The 14,785-nt window shown below is 45.7% G+C and overlaps 1 protein-coding gene across 4 annotated transcripts in view; it reads right to left on the bottom strand.

The window, feature by feature from the left end:
- Nucleotides 1-1,119: 1,119 nt before the first annotated feature.
- The window catches only part of lrrk2 (leucine-rich repeat kinase 2), a 37,754-nt gene continuing 24,088 nt past the window's right edge, over nucleotides 1,120-14,785 (bottom strand). For all 4 annotated transcript variants that reach the window (XM_040134094.1, XM_040134095.1, XM_040134097.1 and 1 more), the window contains 25 exons: nucleotides 14,587-14,768; nucleotides 14,207-14,430; nucleotides 13,826-13,953; nucleotides 13,290-13,508; nucleotides 13,010-13,211; nucleotides 12,464-12,552; nucleotides 11,654-11,841; nucleotides 11,392-11,546; nucleotides 11,114-11,263; nucleotides 10,565-10,756; nucleotides 10,295-10,441; nucleotides 10,007-10,119; nucleotides 9,644-9,834; nucleotides 9,071-9,231; nucleotides 8,620-8,790; nucleotides 7,856-7,956; nucleotides 7,406-7,618; nucleotides 6,490-6,683; nucleotides 5,666-5,738; nucleotides 5,313-5,503; nucleotides 5,068-5,220; nucleotides 4,610-4,818; nucleotides 3,649-3,717; nucleotides 3,410-3,538; nucleotides 1,120-1,702 (listed from right to left, as the gene is read on the bottom strand). In XM_040134094.1, the coding sequence (XP_039990028.1) occupies nucleotides 3,414-3,538; nucleotides 3,649-3,717; nucleotides 4,610-4,818; nucleotides 5,068-5,220; nucleotides 5,313-5,503; nucleotides 5,666-5,738; nucleotides 6,490-6,683; nucleotides 7,406-7,618; nucleotides 7,856-7,956; nucleotides 8,620-8,790; nucleotides 9,071-9,231; nucleotides 9,644-9,834; nucleotides 10,007-10,119; nucleotides 10,295-10,441; nucleotides 10,565-10,756; nucleotides 11,114-11,263; nucleotides 11,392-11,546; nucleotides 11,654-11,841; nucleotides 12,464-12,552; nucleotides 13,010-13,211; nucleotides 13,290-13,508; nucleotides 13,826-13,953; nucleotides 14,207-14,430; nucleotides 14,587-14,768 (3,840 nt within the window). In that variant the 3' untranslated portion in view covers nucleotides 1,120-1,702; nucleotides 3,410-3,413. The remainder of the gene's footprint in view (nucleotides 1,703-3,409; nucleotides 3,539-3,648; nucleotides 3,718-4,609; nucleotides 4,819-5,067; nucleotides 5,221-5,312; nucleotides 5,504-5,665; nucleotides 5,739-6,489; nucleotides 6,684-7,405; nucleotides 7,619-7,855; nucleotides 7,957-8,619; nucleotides 8,791-9,070; nucleotides 9,232-9,643; nucleotides 9,835-10,006; nucleotides 10,120-10,294; nucleotides 10,442-10,564; nucleotides 10,757-11,113; nucleotides 11,264-11,391; nucleotides 11,547-11,653; nucleotides 11,842-12,463; nucleotides 12,553-13,009; nucleotides 13,212-13,289; nucleotides 13,509-13,825; nucleotides 13,954-14,206; nucleotides 14,431-14,586; nucleotides 14,769-14,785) is intronic.

Raw genomic sequence — 14,785 nt, 5'->3', positions numbered from 1 at the left:
ACCTCATCCTTGTCTGACCCTTGACCCAATTGTTCGGCTGCGTTCCCAAACTCTCCTGCCCCCCACCGGACCTTTGCTCCCTCCTCCTTGCAGATCCTGCAGGGGAGAACAGGTGTAAGCAATAAGGTGGACGTTCCACCAGGCCTACTTGAACAAGAATCTGCAAATAGGAGTCTGCAAAGGAGCAGGTCGGGGGGGGGGGTCGAGAGGTCATCGTGGGACTGCGCCTGTGTCTGTGGGCAGTGGAAATCAAGCCAGCTTCGAGTCCCGCTGTTTAAAAATAAATAAAAAAAATAAAAAAAATAAAAAAATGGTAGTGTACATTATGACCCAGAACTGCCGGCCGACAAGCGCTGAGATTAGTGGCGGTGTAGCCTCTCCGGGTGGCGTAGCACTGCAGGACTGAGCAGATTTTTCTTGGTGAAAGTTCACATCAATCTAGTTCAAACAGCAAGAGGAAGGCCTTCGAAAACCACTCCCGTGATTGTTTGAGACAAAAGTGTGCCTAAGTAATTTATATTTGTTTATAGAATACACGATGGACGTTGTATATTTAAGGTATTCTGTAAATATAATATAAATATTATAAATATATTTATCTTGATAGTTTGGATATCAGAACACCATGTTTTTAAGGTTCAGAAGTACTTCAAATCCTTAATTTTCATCTCTTTGTTTTTTACTAATGTGTTGTCATTGTTTGTGAGGACTGAGTCCTTCTTGTAAATAATTTTTCCATGAAATGGCTTCAAATGCAATGTCTTTTTTTCCCTGTCAAGATTAAAGTTCAAATATGGTCCATACCCTGAAACTGATGTCTGTGGGTCTTTTGGCTCTTTGAATGGCAGGTTTCCTCAGGCGAAATTTTCAGGTTATTCCCCACATGCAAAAATAGTAAGTATTTAGTGATTTGTATTTTTTTAAAAAAATCTGCAAATCAAATCACTAAATATTTACTTTAAGTATTTTTTTATATATATATATATATATATATATATATATATATATATAAAAATTACACTTCTTCCCACTGCCTCCAGTCAACATTGTTATTTTTGTAAGTAATGCTCTGACAACAACATACACACAGAGACATGACAGTACATCAAATAGTATTTACTTCCTCGTTCTGTTTGACACCATCACAAACAGTGACTTCAGGTAACATGACATAAAAAAAAACAAAAGAAAAAAAAAGTGTACAAAGCGCGCAGCATTATGAGAAGTCCCATGGTCTGTTTATTGATGTGGAGTGATTGAGCTCACTGGTAAACACGCACACAGGCATGAGAATAAATAATCAAATATACACTTTTAGAGGCTGTTTTTTTTTTTCCTTTGGCTTTCTTTCCAGTTTTTTTCTATGATACTACAGGTAAACAAACATCTCTATTCATTGGGAGCGGGAGGCCTTCCTGAACATCTGCTCCGCTCTCAGCTCTGATAACACAAATCGGATCATCTGTGTCCCTTTTAGGAAAAACAAAGATTGTCTACATCCTGTAAAACATGGCACAGTATTTCATAAGTGTGCATCTTCAAAAAAAAACAAAAAAAAACTCTTGAATCAAATTCTTCTGATTGATTCATTACAACCTGCTCCCACTCGTTACATATGGCTCTCGGAAAATGAGGTAAAACGTCCCCTTCCACGCTGACACATCGATCCACTGGAGAGTTGATCCCTTTTCGACGAGCAATTCTGTAAAAAAATATAAATTTAAAATAATAATATGTGTAACATAATATGGCAGATGTATGCAAAAATCAAACATGAACAAAATGATGTTCGGAACAAACTGTGTGTAAAAAAAAAAACTACTTCAATAACTACTTTTCTTAGTTTTTTATTTAAAGCTTGCTCAGAGGCGTTGATTTGGAGCGCAGAGATGTGTGGTATGATGGTATAACCAAAAACTGCGTGGCTGTCAACGCGTATAACGAGTATAAAGAGCAAGAAGAGTAGGAGAGGGCTGAGGAATGAAAGAAGTGAGCGCACGGAAATGGGTGTAAGCGAAGAAAGGAGTTGAAACGGCAGTTACTAAGCGAAATGAGAGGAAGTGTACCGACAGGAGTTGGGGTATGAATCGTTTATTGGTTTAGAGGAAGTGCCACTGTAGGTAGTTGCTATGGGGTCGCTATGTGGTCGCTATGCGGTCGCTATAGTGTTCCTAGCAGTTATATTGTTATACTGCTGTTGAAACTCCTACTGCTGTTGGACGGGAGGGACGGATACTTTATTAGTCCCAAAGGAAATTTAGGCAATAACAACTAATAACAAGCGGACAAAGACTAATCTAGAAGGACACTCAGTAGAGCGTAGACGTCCGCCAAGATCGATGTAAAAACAACACACACCGGACTTCAGAGAAAAAAATTCAAATTGATAGTAAATAATCTGGACCTTTTCCAAAATTCAATGGCTTCCTCCCCGGCCCGTTCCCCGTCGACCCGACAAGTTTGGTGCAAATCGGGGCTTTCTGCGTAACCCTGCCGACAATTAAACGAACAGCATAAACTCCTTGGCGGAGGCAATAAGAGCGAGCAGATAATATGACCGGGTGCACTAACGAAAGGCAGATGAGACATTAAAAAACTAGCCACTGTACACGCATGTGCAGGAGGAAACGTGCACGTGGAGATTGTGCAAATAGCGGTTAAGTGCAAATGTGAGGCTGCGAGACAAAGTCCAGCTCGTCGTCCTATTGCAGCTGCCCCTGGGAATGCCGCCACATCTGCCTCTGCTGTTACGACGACTGCCTGCATTTCTAGTGATACAGCTCCTACTGCTGCTACTCAAAGCCTCTGAAACCCTGGTTTTAAATTATAAACTGTTTTTCTGTAACATTAAATAGTCATTAACACGATCAAAAATCTAATTTCAAGTTAGAAGAAAAATCATCTTTATGTTTTGTTTACTATCTACTTTTATTTATTTGACAGCTTAACTCTCAAACCTGTGAATCTGCTACGTCAGGTCCGCGTGAGCGCGGTTGGATGTGATTCGACTGACGGGAACCAGACCACCCACCGACTGGCCTCACATTTTGATTCTGACTGGTGCACAGAAGTACGTGGCACTGTGCATTTCCAGCTGAGCCCCCCTCGCAACAAGCTCTTGAACCAAACCGACGTGAAAAGTTAAATAATCAAAACTCCTTCGGGCAGGAAAGACTGCGACCCCGTCACTCACTGTAAAAAGCTTATTTTGAGAAGATTGGTTTTTTTTAGGGCCTTTAAGGTTAAAGCCAAGATATATAAGATATTTATAATTTAAGATTACACAATGAAATGCAGTTTTAGGCTCTTCAACATATGAAAACTGCTACTTTTAACAACCCGGTTATACTGTGACATGATTTGAAAAGCCGGTTGTAGAGGGAATAAAAGAAAAATCCCTCAAACCTACTGGCTCAATGGCGATGAAGCTGCTCTCTCATTTTGGCTGCGATCTGCTCTCTCTTCTCGCGGTGTCTGTTCAGGTCCCTGACCTCCGTCGGCAGCGCGCCGTCCCACACCATCAGCACCGACTCCTCGTCTGCGGGCAGAGACAAGCACGCGCTTCGGACCAAACGCAGAGCAACTCGCGCAGCGAGACAAACGGTTTTCGTATGAAGCGTGGCACAAACAGCAAACCACCGGACTCACCGAACTGATTCTTCTCCTGTGCGACTTTTCTGCCCAGAACCAGCACCACATTCTTCCAGTTTAGTGTTTCTATCCATGAAAGCAGAAGAAGAAGAAAAACATTACACTTGACCGAGTTGAAAAAGAAATGCATGAAGCATTTCAGCACATGAGAATTACAGCAACAAATCCAAAAAGATCGAGGGGGGGGCAAACATAATACAGCAAGGAGCAAGCAAACTGTGAGCAGCGTGCTGCGTTGCTTCACACATTTCTGCACACAAACCCCCTGACATACCATGGAACAAAAACAAAAAGGAATGACCTAGCTGTTTAAAATGGGTCTCTTTACTGATTCAGCTCCCTCCCTTCTTTTATTTTTTATCCATTTCCTCACTCACCAAAATGTTGCAAGCTGTACGTCTTTTAATTTACTCTCAGCTCAATCACTTAAAAAAGGGAAACTTATTATTACGAGGCCACCGAGCTGCCTGATGCTCTGAGATTATCCCCATGGCATATTAAACACAACCACTTGTGCTAAGTAGGTAAACCATAACGGCACGGATGGTATTAGTCAGCAAAATCTTTCTGTATTCATATACATTATACAATAGGGTCAGCGTGAAACCCTCACGCCAAAGGGGGAGCTGTTTAAGTTTCAGCAAAATCAACTCTCCATTAATACGCAAATTCAGGCAACATGGTTCTCCAAAGTCCAGGGAACTCAGCTAGTATATAAAGGGGGTGCCTGTGGCGTATGACTGAGGTTTCAGTCACAGTGGATGTATGCCTGTTTGTGCTGTCATGGTAAGAACGCGGGGCACACGCAGACACCCTGACGACACACCACCATGACCTTCACCTTCATGTGGCACCATGGGGGCATGACATGAAAAAACAAAACAAAAAAAACGAAAAACAGAAAATATAGAATCCGTCAATAATCAAATACATGAATAAATCAAAGTTGAGGACCCACCTATGAGTGTGGAGGCGATGCAGCGGATGGAGTCGCAGCGGGGGCCGATGACCTGCAGAGTCTGGTGCTTGGAGAGCTCCAGCACCAGCAGGTGGCCCCCCCTAGTGCCGATCCAGAGGGCCGCAGCGCTCTGCACCAGCAGGGCCTTCACCCGGGCCCAGGAGGGAGTGGCCTCGGTGGGCGGCGCCGCTTCGCAGCCCCGCCGGCCTCTGCGGCCAGAGCCATGTCATGCAGGGGGGGGGAGAGGAGGCGTTAACATACTGACCCTGCGGCTGACATGTGGAAAACACCTGAAATCCTCAAAAATGTCTGATTCCAGGTCGCGAGACTGTATCAGCAGACAAACCAACTGCGTGGGCGTTACCGAGGCATCTTTCACCTTTCACTCTCTGGTTCCCGTGTTCTCTGTTTTTTTTGTGCGCGGTGCGTCGAGTCTCTGTTGTGCTGTGTGTGCGTACCTGATGATCTGGGCACAGTCGATGCAGTCCACCATCCTCTCGCTCCTCTTGTCCCACACCTCGACTGTCGGCGTCCCAGCTTTGCTCAGGTACACGTGTTTATCCACAACCATTCGGGACACGCAAGTCTCGCCACCCAACGGCCGCCGCTGCCTGGACACACAGACACACACAGGTTCACAAAACTCTACTGTTACACCAAGACTGCTGCTTCACTCGCATTTCACCACATGACAGGGACTCACTGGAAGACGAGGTTCGGTCTCGTGTCGATGGTCTTGCAGACGTCGTAGTCGGCCGTGAAGGAGAGGACCCTGGTCCCGCAGCCGGCCCACACAGACCTGCCGTCTAGCGAATGCACCGACTGGCCCAGGCACATGATCGGTGTGCTAACGCTTCCCACGGTGACGGTTTTGACCGGCTGGCCGTTTTCCTGCTGCGGGGAGGAGAACGAGAAGGATTCGTAACACGCATCGCCGTGCCTGCCATGTAGATCTACAGCATGGGAGGAGGCGGCACCTGGACACGACGTCAGAGCATCGGCGACTAGACCAAAGAACAAACCCACTGGAGCTGTTGTTTAATATGTGATGATTACCTTGAGAACAGAGTCCTCGTAAACCGTGAGAACTCCATTGGCTGTCCCGACCAGCAAGTAATTCTTTCTTTGGCTGAAAAGGAATAAAAAAAATAAAAAAAGATCAAGATGGAACATTAATGGGAGATTGTTCATTGAACATAACTATCTGATTCTACCCGAGCACGATATACTGTGATGCAGTGGTGTGTGGATCTTTCCAGATCTAGATTTACACACAATGTAGTCTGTCGTTGATGGAGTCCCATTTTAATGCAACTTCCTGGACTTCTAACCCCTTCCCCTCACATATCCATGCATCCATCCATGCATCCTCCGCCGCTTACCCGGGGTCGGGGCGCGTCGGCAGCGGGCTAAGCGAGGCAGTCCAGACGTCCTTCGCCCCAGTAAAAGTTTTCCCGACAGTAAAACAGTATGACCAGGAGATGCCTGGTGATGGGTCATTTAACTGTATCCAGATTATATTCTCTAGCTAAACGGTGAAATTCAGTCTTATGAGATATCAGGTAAAGAGTCTCTAATGCTCTACACTAAAATTATTAGTTTTCTGCACAATCACCAACACGTAACACTGGTGCCTTGGTTATGAGTCAACACCTTTGGCTAGTCTGATTATAAAATAAGATCAAGATCAAGATATTTATACAACTACTGGCCAGATCCAGAGATGCTCTTAACAACTTAATTTGGGGACCTTTCCTGACCAGGTATATCCCAAAAACTATTCCTTGGAATACCATAATGTCTTCTGTGATAAATTCTCCACGAGTGCAGCATCAGTCGGTAGGGTTTTTTTTTTTTTTTTTTTTTAAACAGATGCTTACGTTTGACGAGGGTGCACATGGAAGTACAGTGAGGTGACGGCATCGGTGACGCTCTGCAGGTGGCACCAGGTCGACAGGTCCCGAGTGCTGACGACCACTAGGGAGCCGGACTGGGTGCCCGCCACCAGCCAATCACAGGCCTCGTTGGGGATTTGGACCGTCACGAGGCACAGGACGGGGCTGGTGTCGATCACCTGTGGGACGGGAGAGAACTGCTCTGTGACCATTAACCACCATTACGTGTGTGTGTGTGTGTGTGTGTGTTGTACTACCCAGTGCTCCGATGGCACTGTGGTGCTTGAGATGCGCTGATGCTGCTCATCAAAGTGCACGTCTGTTGTTATGAGCAACCGCTCCCGACGAACTGTTTAAAATGCATTTAGTCAAAGTCCGGGGTTACTTTCATTGGCGCCCCTGTGAAAAAAGTGTCCAAAACACAGCAACAAAACACACTCGAAGAAGGCATGTGCCGTGTGGACATCTGGACAGTTAGTACGAATAAACTGTGGAGACTGGTTGTGGTGTGTCTGAATCAATGAAGTGAGCTGTGCGCTCACAACGTTGTGCGTTAGAGAGCCCGCTGAAGGCTTCTCCGGTAGCTCTGTGGGAGGTGGTTGCCCATAAATACCATGGCTGCACAGATGTGATCCTCCTCGGGATCAAATACTGAGCAACTACCAGTGATGGACCGCCTGTCAGTGGGCCACTGAGATGCCAGTGAGACCAGTAAACCTGGAAAGGCCACTGGGTATATTGTACATTTCTATTAAAGTAGGTTTTTTTAACGTGAGAATGTAATAATCAGTCGTGTGAAACAGGTCAGACCAATCAGGAACTGTCATTCCAAATGCCTGAACTAAACCAAAGGCGAAATAAGGAAAATGTCCCTTCCTGAGGTTAACAGTGCTGTCCATACCTGTGTAGCGACTGTGTTGGTGTCCAGGTCCACGGCGGTGATGGAGCCCGCCGTCTGGGTGCTGCTGCCCCCTCCCAGCCAGGCCCTGTGGCTGCTGGACGGACTGTCGCTGCCGCCGGAGCTCACCGCGAGGCAGTCGGCGTTGAATGCCCGGGGGACCACCCGCTCCCTCATCAGACACAGCATCTCTCCTGAATTCAGCCTATCGAACACCTGCTCACAATGCAGGGGGGGGAACAGAAATGATTGTCGATTGTGTGTGACATGGGCTCGATTGGCTCTGAAGTCATGAAACGTGCTCTATTTAAAGCCACCGTGTGTCTACCACTCCCACTGGGAGAGCGCTCCACCGCAGCTGGTCTCCGCACCGCTCTGCCTTCCCTGTCCCCTCTCCGACGTTCTCAATAAAAATGAAAGAAACCCACAGTTGCACAGTCTTCAGGTTCTAACCTGGGCAGAGGTGGGTCGATCCTGCGGACTTTCCCGCAGACAGTCCTTCATCAGCGCCTGGAGGCCCGGCCAGGGTGAGCAACCGTAGTGTTTCACTGGATCTGCGTACAATTACGAAGACATACATTTATGAAAAATGGCGGTAAAACAAAAGCTCATAACGATAGCGCTCCTAACCTTAAATATAGCTGAAATTGATTTTTAATAACACCGGAAAACTATAATAGTATACAGTTTGATATAAAAATGGCTGGCACGGCATCAGGGTTAAAGGCACAGTCTGTGGAACAAAACGAGAAGGGTTGGCTCGACACCACAATTTAAAATACAAGATGAGAGCCTGTCAATTTCCCAAACTGACTTGACAGTTGGATTAATCGAGACAAAAGCAATATACTGTATAGGCAAAATACAGAAGGGGAAGGTTTTCTGATGTTGCCAGAAGTCTTTTCAAATGAATAATAAAAAGGGGAACGCAGCAGTAAAGAAGCCTAAACTTTCAATTGTATTTTAGTTAATTAATTGACGATGCCGTCTAGAGGCCGAGCAGCATCAGAGTGGATCAATTCAGCATTCACAGAGCGTCCTTCAACAGCGCCTACAAATGTGCGTCACCACATTTCACATGCAACAAAAAAAAAAAAAAAAAAAAAAAGTGTTTACAGGACGAGAAAATTAAGAGTGTCATTGTATAATATTGTATCACACAAAAAAAAAATCCCTCACGTTTACTCTTTAGTAAAAAGAACTCTTAAAAATATTACCTGGCAGCTTCCCCTGGACTGCAACTTCGTCAAACTCGCTGGGGAACTTCATGCCATCGGAGATGCGCTCACCACAGGTCAGGAGGTCGTAGAGTAGGAGGCCGAACGAGAACACATCAGCCTGCTGGTTGTAGATCACATTCCCCCGGGCAACCTCTGGTGCTCGGAAACCTGCGTGATGCACAGAAATCAGGTTTAAACTTTTTGCATCTTTGACCAGGCTTTACCCATTCATTATATTTAAAAAAAAAACATACACTTTAACCAAATTTAGTGGAAAAAAATTTGTCTTTAACTGAAAAACACGATTTTTTAAATTAATAACCTCCTCAAGAGAATCACACTGACACTACAGTTTTACTGTGGCTCTTCAGATATTCAGGTCAGATGTTCAATAAGAAGAAGGCCGTGGATATAGTAAGGATCTAAAAGGATCGAGGAGGCGTCTGACCTGGAGTGCCCTCTGAGCTTCTCACTCCCATGCTGCAGCAATACTGAGCGATGCCGTAGTCTGTGATCTTGGCAATGATCTCGGAGTCGGTCTTCAGGTTGAACAGGAGCACGTTGTGGGGCTTCAGATCCCGATAGATGATCATGGCTGAGTGAAGGTACCTGATTCGCACACATGAAACGAAGACCCAAAAAGGTTTTCTTTTCAAATTTCCACATTTTTTTAAACACCGTATTTTTCAACATCTGAATCTGATCTTGAGAATGCGTTTGGTGATAAATGTGAGAACAAAGTCTCAATCCCAATGCTAAATTTAGTCAATGATTATATCAGGATTTTCCTACACATCACAGTCATATGTGAAATGACAGTGTCTCTGCACTTAGCCTTCATCAGAATTACACTGTAGTGTATCATAATGTCATTTGGACAACACAGTACTTTGATCGCCAATTTCCAGACCTTGTTTGAAAAGATCAACTCTCCAAAATTCAATATTTTCTGAATAAGCAAATAAAACCGAACAGGCCGAACAAGACAAGGAACGCAATGCAGTCATCCCTCAGTTTCTACCTGAGTCCGTCGGCCACATGCAGGGCGATCCTTTGCTGGAGCTTCCGGTTGAGGCTGCCGTTCTCACGTTCAAAAAGGGAGTCCAAAGAGCCACGAAGAGCCAGCTCCATCACCAGGACCTGAGGAGCTGAACCGGCTGCCAGCAGGCCGACCAAGCTGGGGTGACGGAGCCGACCCAACACCGTCAACTCCTGGGAAAAAGATCCAATGAGAAGAGGTGAAGTAAATGAACCAGTTTGGTTTCTGATAATATTTCATTGACTGCTGAAGCTTCCATGGAGCAAGGTGCTTCGTCAATGTACGGTGCAGGACACGGCAACTGAAGGGACCTTTTAGTTTCTCATTTTAAGTTTCCAGTGGTACCTGTCTAAGGAGTCTGTAGATGTAAAGCTCAGATGCATGCTTGTTGAATATCTTCACGGCTACTTCTTCATTTTTGTAGACACCTCGATAGACAGTTCCAAAGCCACCGTCCCCTACAGCCGGATAAATAATACTCATATGCATTTCATGTGATATTATTGAGCCATTATCATCATCATCATCATCATCATCATCAGACATCCTGGTCTTGTGCCATTTATTAGAACTGTTTCTTCAGTAATTAAGAAAGTAAGGAAAAAATCATGTATGAAAATAAGATGAGCTCACCCAGTCTTTTTTCCTTAGACAGATCCACATCCAGCTCCTCACTGTCCAGTATTGTTCCCGCAGGCAGATCACTTAGCACTAAGTCAGGGGCGATCTGAGAGATGGGCAGTGTGCTCCGGGGGTCCTCCGGATTCACCAGCAGAAAATCTACGATCGATCGATTATAAGTTCATTAACATAAAAGATTTCAGATATCGAAAAAAAAAAACATTCATGTGGAATGCTTAAAATGATGTGAAACCAAATTTCATGGATTTAAAGAAGGGAAACCATTGTCAAAATAGGCGAAGAGGTCCTCCAGCAGAATCTTTCTCCACTCCTGGCCGTCCTCAAAGCTGTACAGAGCCCACTTCTTCAGCAGAGCCTCGCCGCTGCCGTGCATGTCGGTGTTGAGCAGGCCGGGGAACCACTCCTCCAGCAGGGAGTCGATGTGATCCACAACCTGACCCAGTAAGACCCGGCCTGGGGGAAGGGAGACACTGGTGAACATTTGAAAGGGACTGACGGCGGCGACGTCACCGACACTCCTGTGATACATTCTCTTGCCATATAATCAATACACTTGCGTGACATAACGCTATTTATATTAAACATATGGATATTTGAGGTTACATATTCTCGGTTAAACTTCATTTGCACACACTGAAAAGATTTAAAGCAGTTTTCATAGAGGTTCTAGTTTTTTGCACTGCAGCCAGTTTATGGTTATTTTACTTTCAAATGATCTTCTCTCTTTCATCTCTTGTAAATACGGGGTCATTTCTAGTTCTCATTCAATTGTTGTGCGGCAAGACGGGAACTTGTTAAAAACCACTGCACCTTTGCGTGAAGAGGGCACAGTTATTCTGACAAAGCTGGAGGGGTTTTTTTCCTCATCTGAGGCGGACTCCACCAGACAGTACGCTTCAGGGGACCAGCTCAGGTACACGCCCCTCCTCCAGTAGATCCGGTTGGGTCGCACAACTCTCTCTGGACAGCAAACCGTGTGAGATAGTCTTTATTTGTCAACTGGGGTTTTTGGTTTTTTTTTTTTGAGTCTGTAAGCAGAACAGCACTGAAATGAAACAGCGATTGTGTCTCCTGTGCATGCACGTTACCTCTTCCGCAAAGCAAGTAAGACGAGACCTCCAGCAGGCGGCTGATCTGCCGAGACCAATAATCCACGGGGAAGTATGGCATCTCATAGAGACGCACAATCACCTCTGAGTTCTCACTGTGAGGAAGCTCTATGACTGGCCTGTGTTTGGACAGACTTAAAAAAGGAATGAGTGGCTGGAGACATTTGAACTGCATGACATTTTCGTATTTCTATTTTTCTGATTATCATTTGAGGTCTGTGGCTGGGACTTTAACACATACCTGCTGGGTACCAGCAGCTGGTCCTCCCCGAACGGCAGAGCGATCTGGAACTTCTCCAGCAGTTTGAAGAACTGCATCAGGTGGCTCTTCGGGAAACACTTGGTCTCAAACAGAAACTTTTCCACCACCGAGCGCTGAACGACTCCTTTAGGATGCTCCCAGAAGCCGCAGCTCTTTAGTGTCAGTTTCTGCACAGAGAGCAGGCAACACACACATTTGTTTATCTGCCACTTCTGACACCTCATGTAGTGGTCATGTACGTGCATGTGAGTGTTAATACTGGGATTTTCTGTTGCAAAATGGGCCCTCCGGTGGCCATTTTCATTTTCAGTTCTTGGTGACACGGCTGACTCTGAATTTAGGATTAGCTGTTCAATGGAGTAGCCTGAGTGTGAAGAGTCTCTGCACTGCTTTCAGTTGGGGTTGTACAGATGTCTGACGTCTGCTTGTACATAACATACATCCTCTGAGCGTGTAAAGTAGGACATGCAGTTGAAGCGCAACAATTTCTGGACAAATGGTGTAAATACAGTAGCAGCTAGGCTAGAAAAATTAGATATTTCCAAAAAGGTAATGAGTGGTGATAAGTAAAACAGAGAATAGATTTTTTTCCTGGGTTACACAAAACTGTAAGATGTTGTCGGATTTTCATCATCAGCCTCAAGCCCAAAAGAAGAAACTGAAACTGCTGCTTTGTTTAAGCGGATTCAGCTCAGTTAGCCTGAACAAAGACACAAAGGATGTGGTTTTTTTTGTGTGTGTGTGTGTGTGTGTGTGTGTGTGTGTGTGTGCGCGCGCAGATGAGGCCACCTGGGAGATGATGTTGCACAGCCACTGTGGGTCGATAAAGTAGAGGTCCTGGAGCTGAAGTGCAGGGTCGTCAAAGTGCAGTACGACCCCTGCGGAGACAAAAACGCAGGGTTTGGTCAGACATAATTCCCGCTGAGTGTATTTAATGTTGATCCAAAGAGGCGATTATTCTATTTAAAGCACAAAATACACCTGGCCATAGAATGGCCGAACATCTATATGCATGATTACAGTATTTCTTCTCCTGCCAGTAACTGATAAATGAACTGCGAAGCGTTAACAAAGGGAAGGCACAGTAAGATTTACATTCATTAATCCACACACACGTAAGTGTCATCCTGTTCTCTGCTCGCTACATGTATCACTGCATAACTGGGTTAAGAGGGAATCTAGGTTATACTAGACGGGGACGTAAAGCTGTTAAAGTAAGTGCTGATGCTAAGATGAATTGGGACGCGACATTTAAGGTCATCTATTTCTTTCAAAAAAAAGTTTATGGCCTGTGTGATGCTGAACGAGGCAGGTTCTTCTTTAAAGCAGACCGACCGGCTTCGCTGAGGAAGTGGACGGCGTGCGGCAGCTCAGCTTCCTCCAGCTGCAGCTGACTCTCCTGGATGAGCTGCAGCACTTCCTGGTGCCTGAGGACGGGGAACTCCGGGGGCACCCTGGTCCTCTCCAGCAGAACCCGGCGCTCCAGCTCCACATAGCTGTCTGGAACCAGCTGGCCCATCACAGGCTGGCCCTGGATCTGTGAGAAGGAAAGGCGGTGAGTCAAGGGGTAATATGAGGAAAGGAAACATTCATCCTGCTGTTTGTGTCCTTTTACCTTGAAGCTGGCGACCTCTCTGGCGATGGCCTTGCGGAGTCGGGCCATGGCGTCCGAGTCCTCGCAGACGGAGACCATATGATAGTCCGTGATGGCGGGGAAACCCTGGTGGTTCAGCAGCTCCTCGCGGATCTTGGTCAGGCAGGCTTGAAGCTGTGGCTCGTCGCTCGCGTCTCTGTGGGTGCCCACCAGGATGACCGGGGAGAGCGGAGCTACCGCCTGAAGTAAAGAGGAGTGGCAAGGATTTTTCAAGGGATGGAGAAAACATATATACATAAACATTTTCCACGAGTTTGTACTAAAAATCACTATTCATATTCAAGAATGGATGGTCAGCGTTGAGCCTTAAAAAAAAACAAAAAAAATTTTTTTTTTTTTTTTTTTTTTTTTAAAAAAAAAAAAAAAATAAAACAAATAACATTGTTTCAAGAATTTTGAGAATTTGACTGAAAAACATGATATTTCCAAATGAAGCAGATCACTCCACTATCACGTCGACTCAGATCAATCTATAACTTAGTCTTGGTTTCGGTTACTTTGATGTTGAAGAGCCAGGGTTTGAGGGTGTCCACCTGACTGGCTCCCTTGCTGAGGTTGTAGACCACCAGGTAAAGAGCTCTGGAAGTCAGGAAGTGAGGGTGAGAGCCACTGAACTCCTCTCCACCTGGGTAAAGAGGCAGAGAGTCAAACTGTAGCACGCCGGCTGAACAAAACACCTGTCTCCACATGTGAGAAAATTTGAATCAGTGTCTTATAACACGCATGACTTTGATTTGGTGCTGTGTGGACTGATCGATAAGATGCCATGTGTGACTTTATGTTTTTACGCTGCTGTGCTACTTGGGAATTAGTCATTAGGACGTGTGCATATCTAACAGCTCCTAATGAAGCGATTCAGATTTCAGGCGCTGGCCAACCTGAGAAGTCCCAGACGTTCAGCACCATTTTCTTCTTGTCCCGTTCCCTGATGGTCCAGTCCCTGACGTCAATGCCAACGACGGGCGTCTTAGAGTTCACCTGGGAGCGCTTCAGCTTCATCAGCTGCTGAATCAGCGCGGTCTTCCCGCTGCCGGCATTCCCCACCACGATGAGTTTCATCCGGTAGTATGGCACTGCCTTCTTCAGCCGCTGCTGCAGGAACCTGGGGGAGAGGCAGCGCTCATTTACGATGAGACTTGCTTAATTTATTGCTTCTTTTACAAATTCAAGAATGAGTCATCATAAACTGTGGTCATAGAGTTCTTAACATTATTATTTTTATGCACAAAAAACATCTCAGGTTTGTAAAGCCCCTGACCGGACTATGTCTTTGGTCTTGCTGCCAATGAGTTTGAGGTCCAGTTGGAGCCGAAGGCCATCCAGCGGCAGGTCCCACAGTCGGACTAGTTTCCCCATCTCATCGGGGAAGGACCGCAGGTTAGCGTTATGGCTCACGTCCAGGGAGGTCAGGCCTTCCAACAGGCCGATCTGTGGAGGAATCTGGACGCAAAACACCA

This window comes from Xiphias gladius, chromosome 8 (genome assembly GCF_016859285.1).
Source record: "Xiphias gladius isolate SHS-SW01 ecotype Sanya breed wild chromosome 8, ASM1685928v1, whole genome shotgun sequence".
Classification (NCBI taxonomy): domain Eukaryota; kingdom Metazoa; phylum Chordata; class Actinopteri; order Istiophoriformes; family Xiphiidae; genus Xiphias; species Xiphias gladius.
The sequence above is the reverse complement of the archived record's forward strand: the minus strand, read 5'-3'. Positions and strand labels throughout refer to the sequence as shown.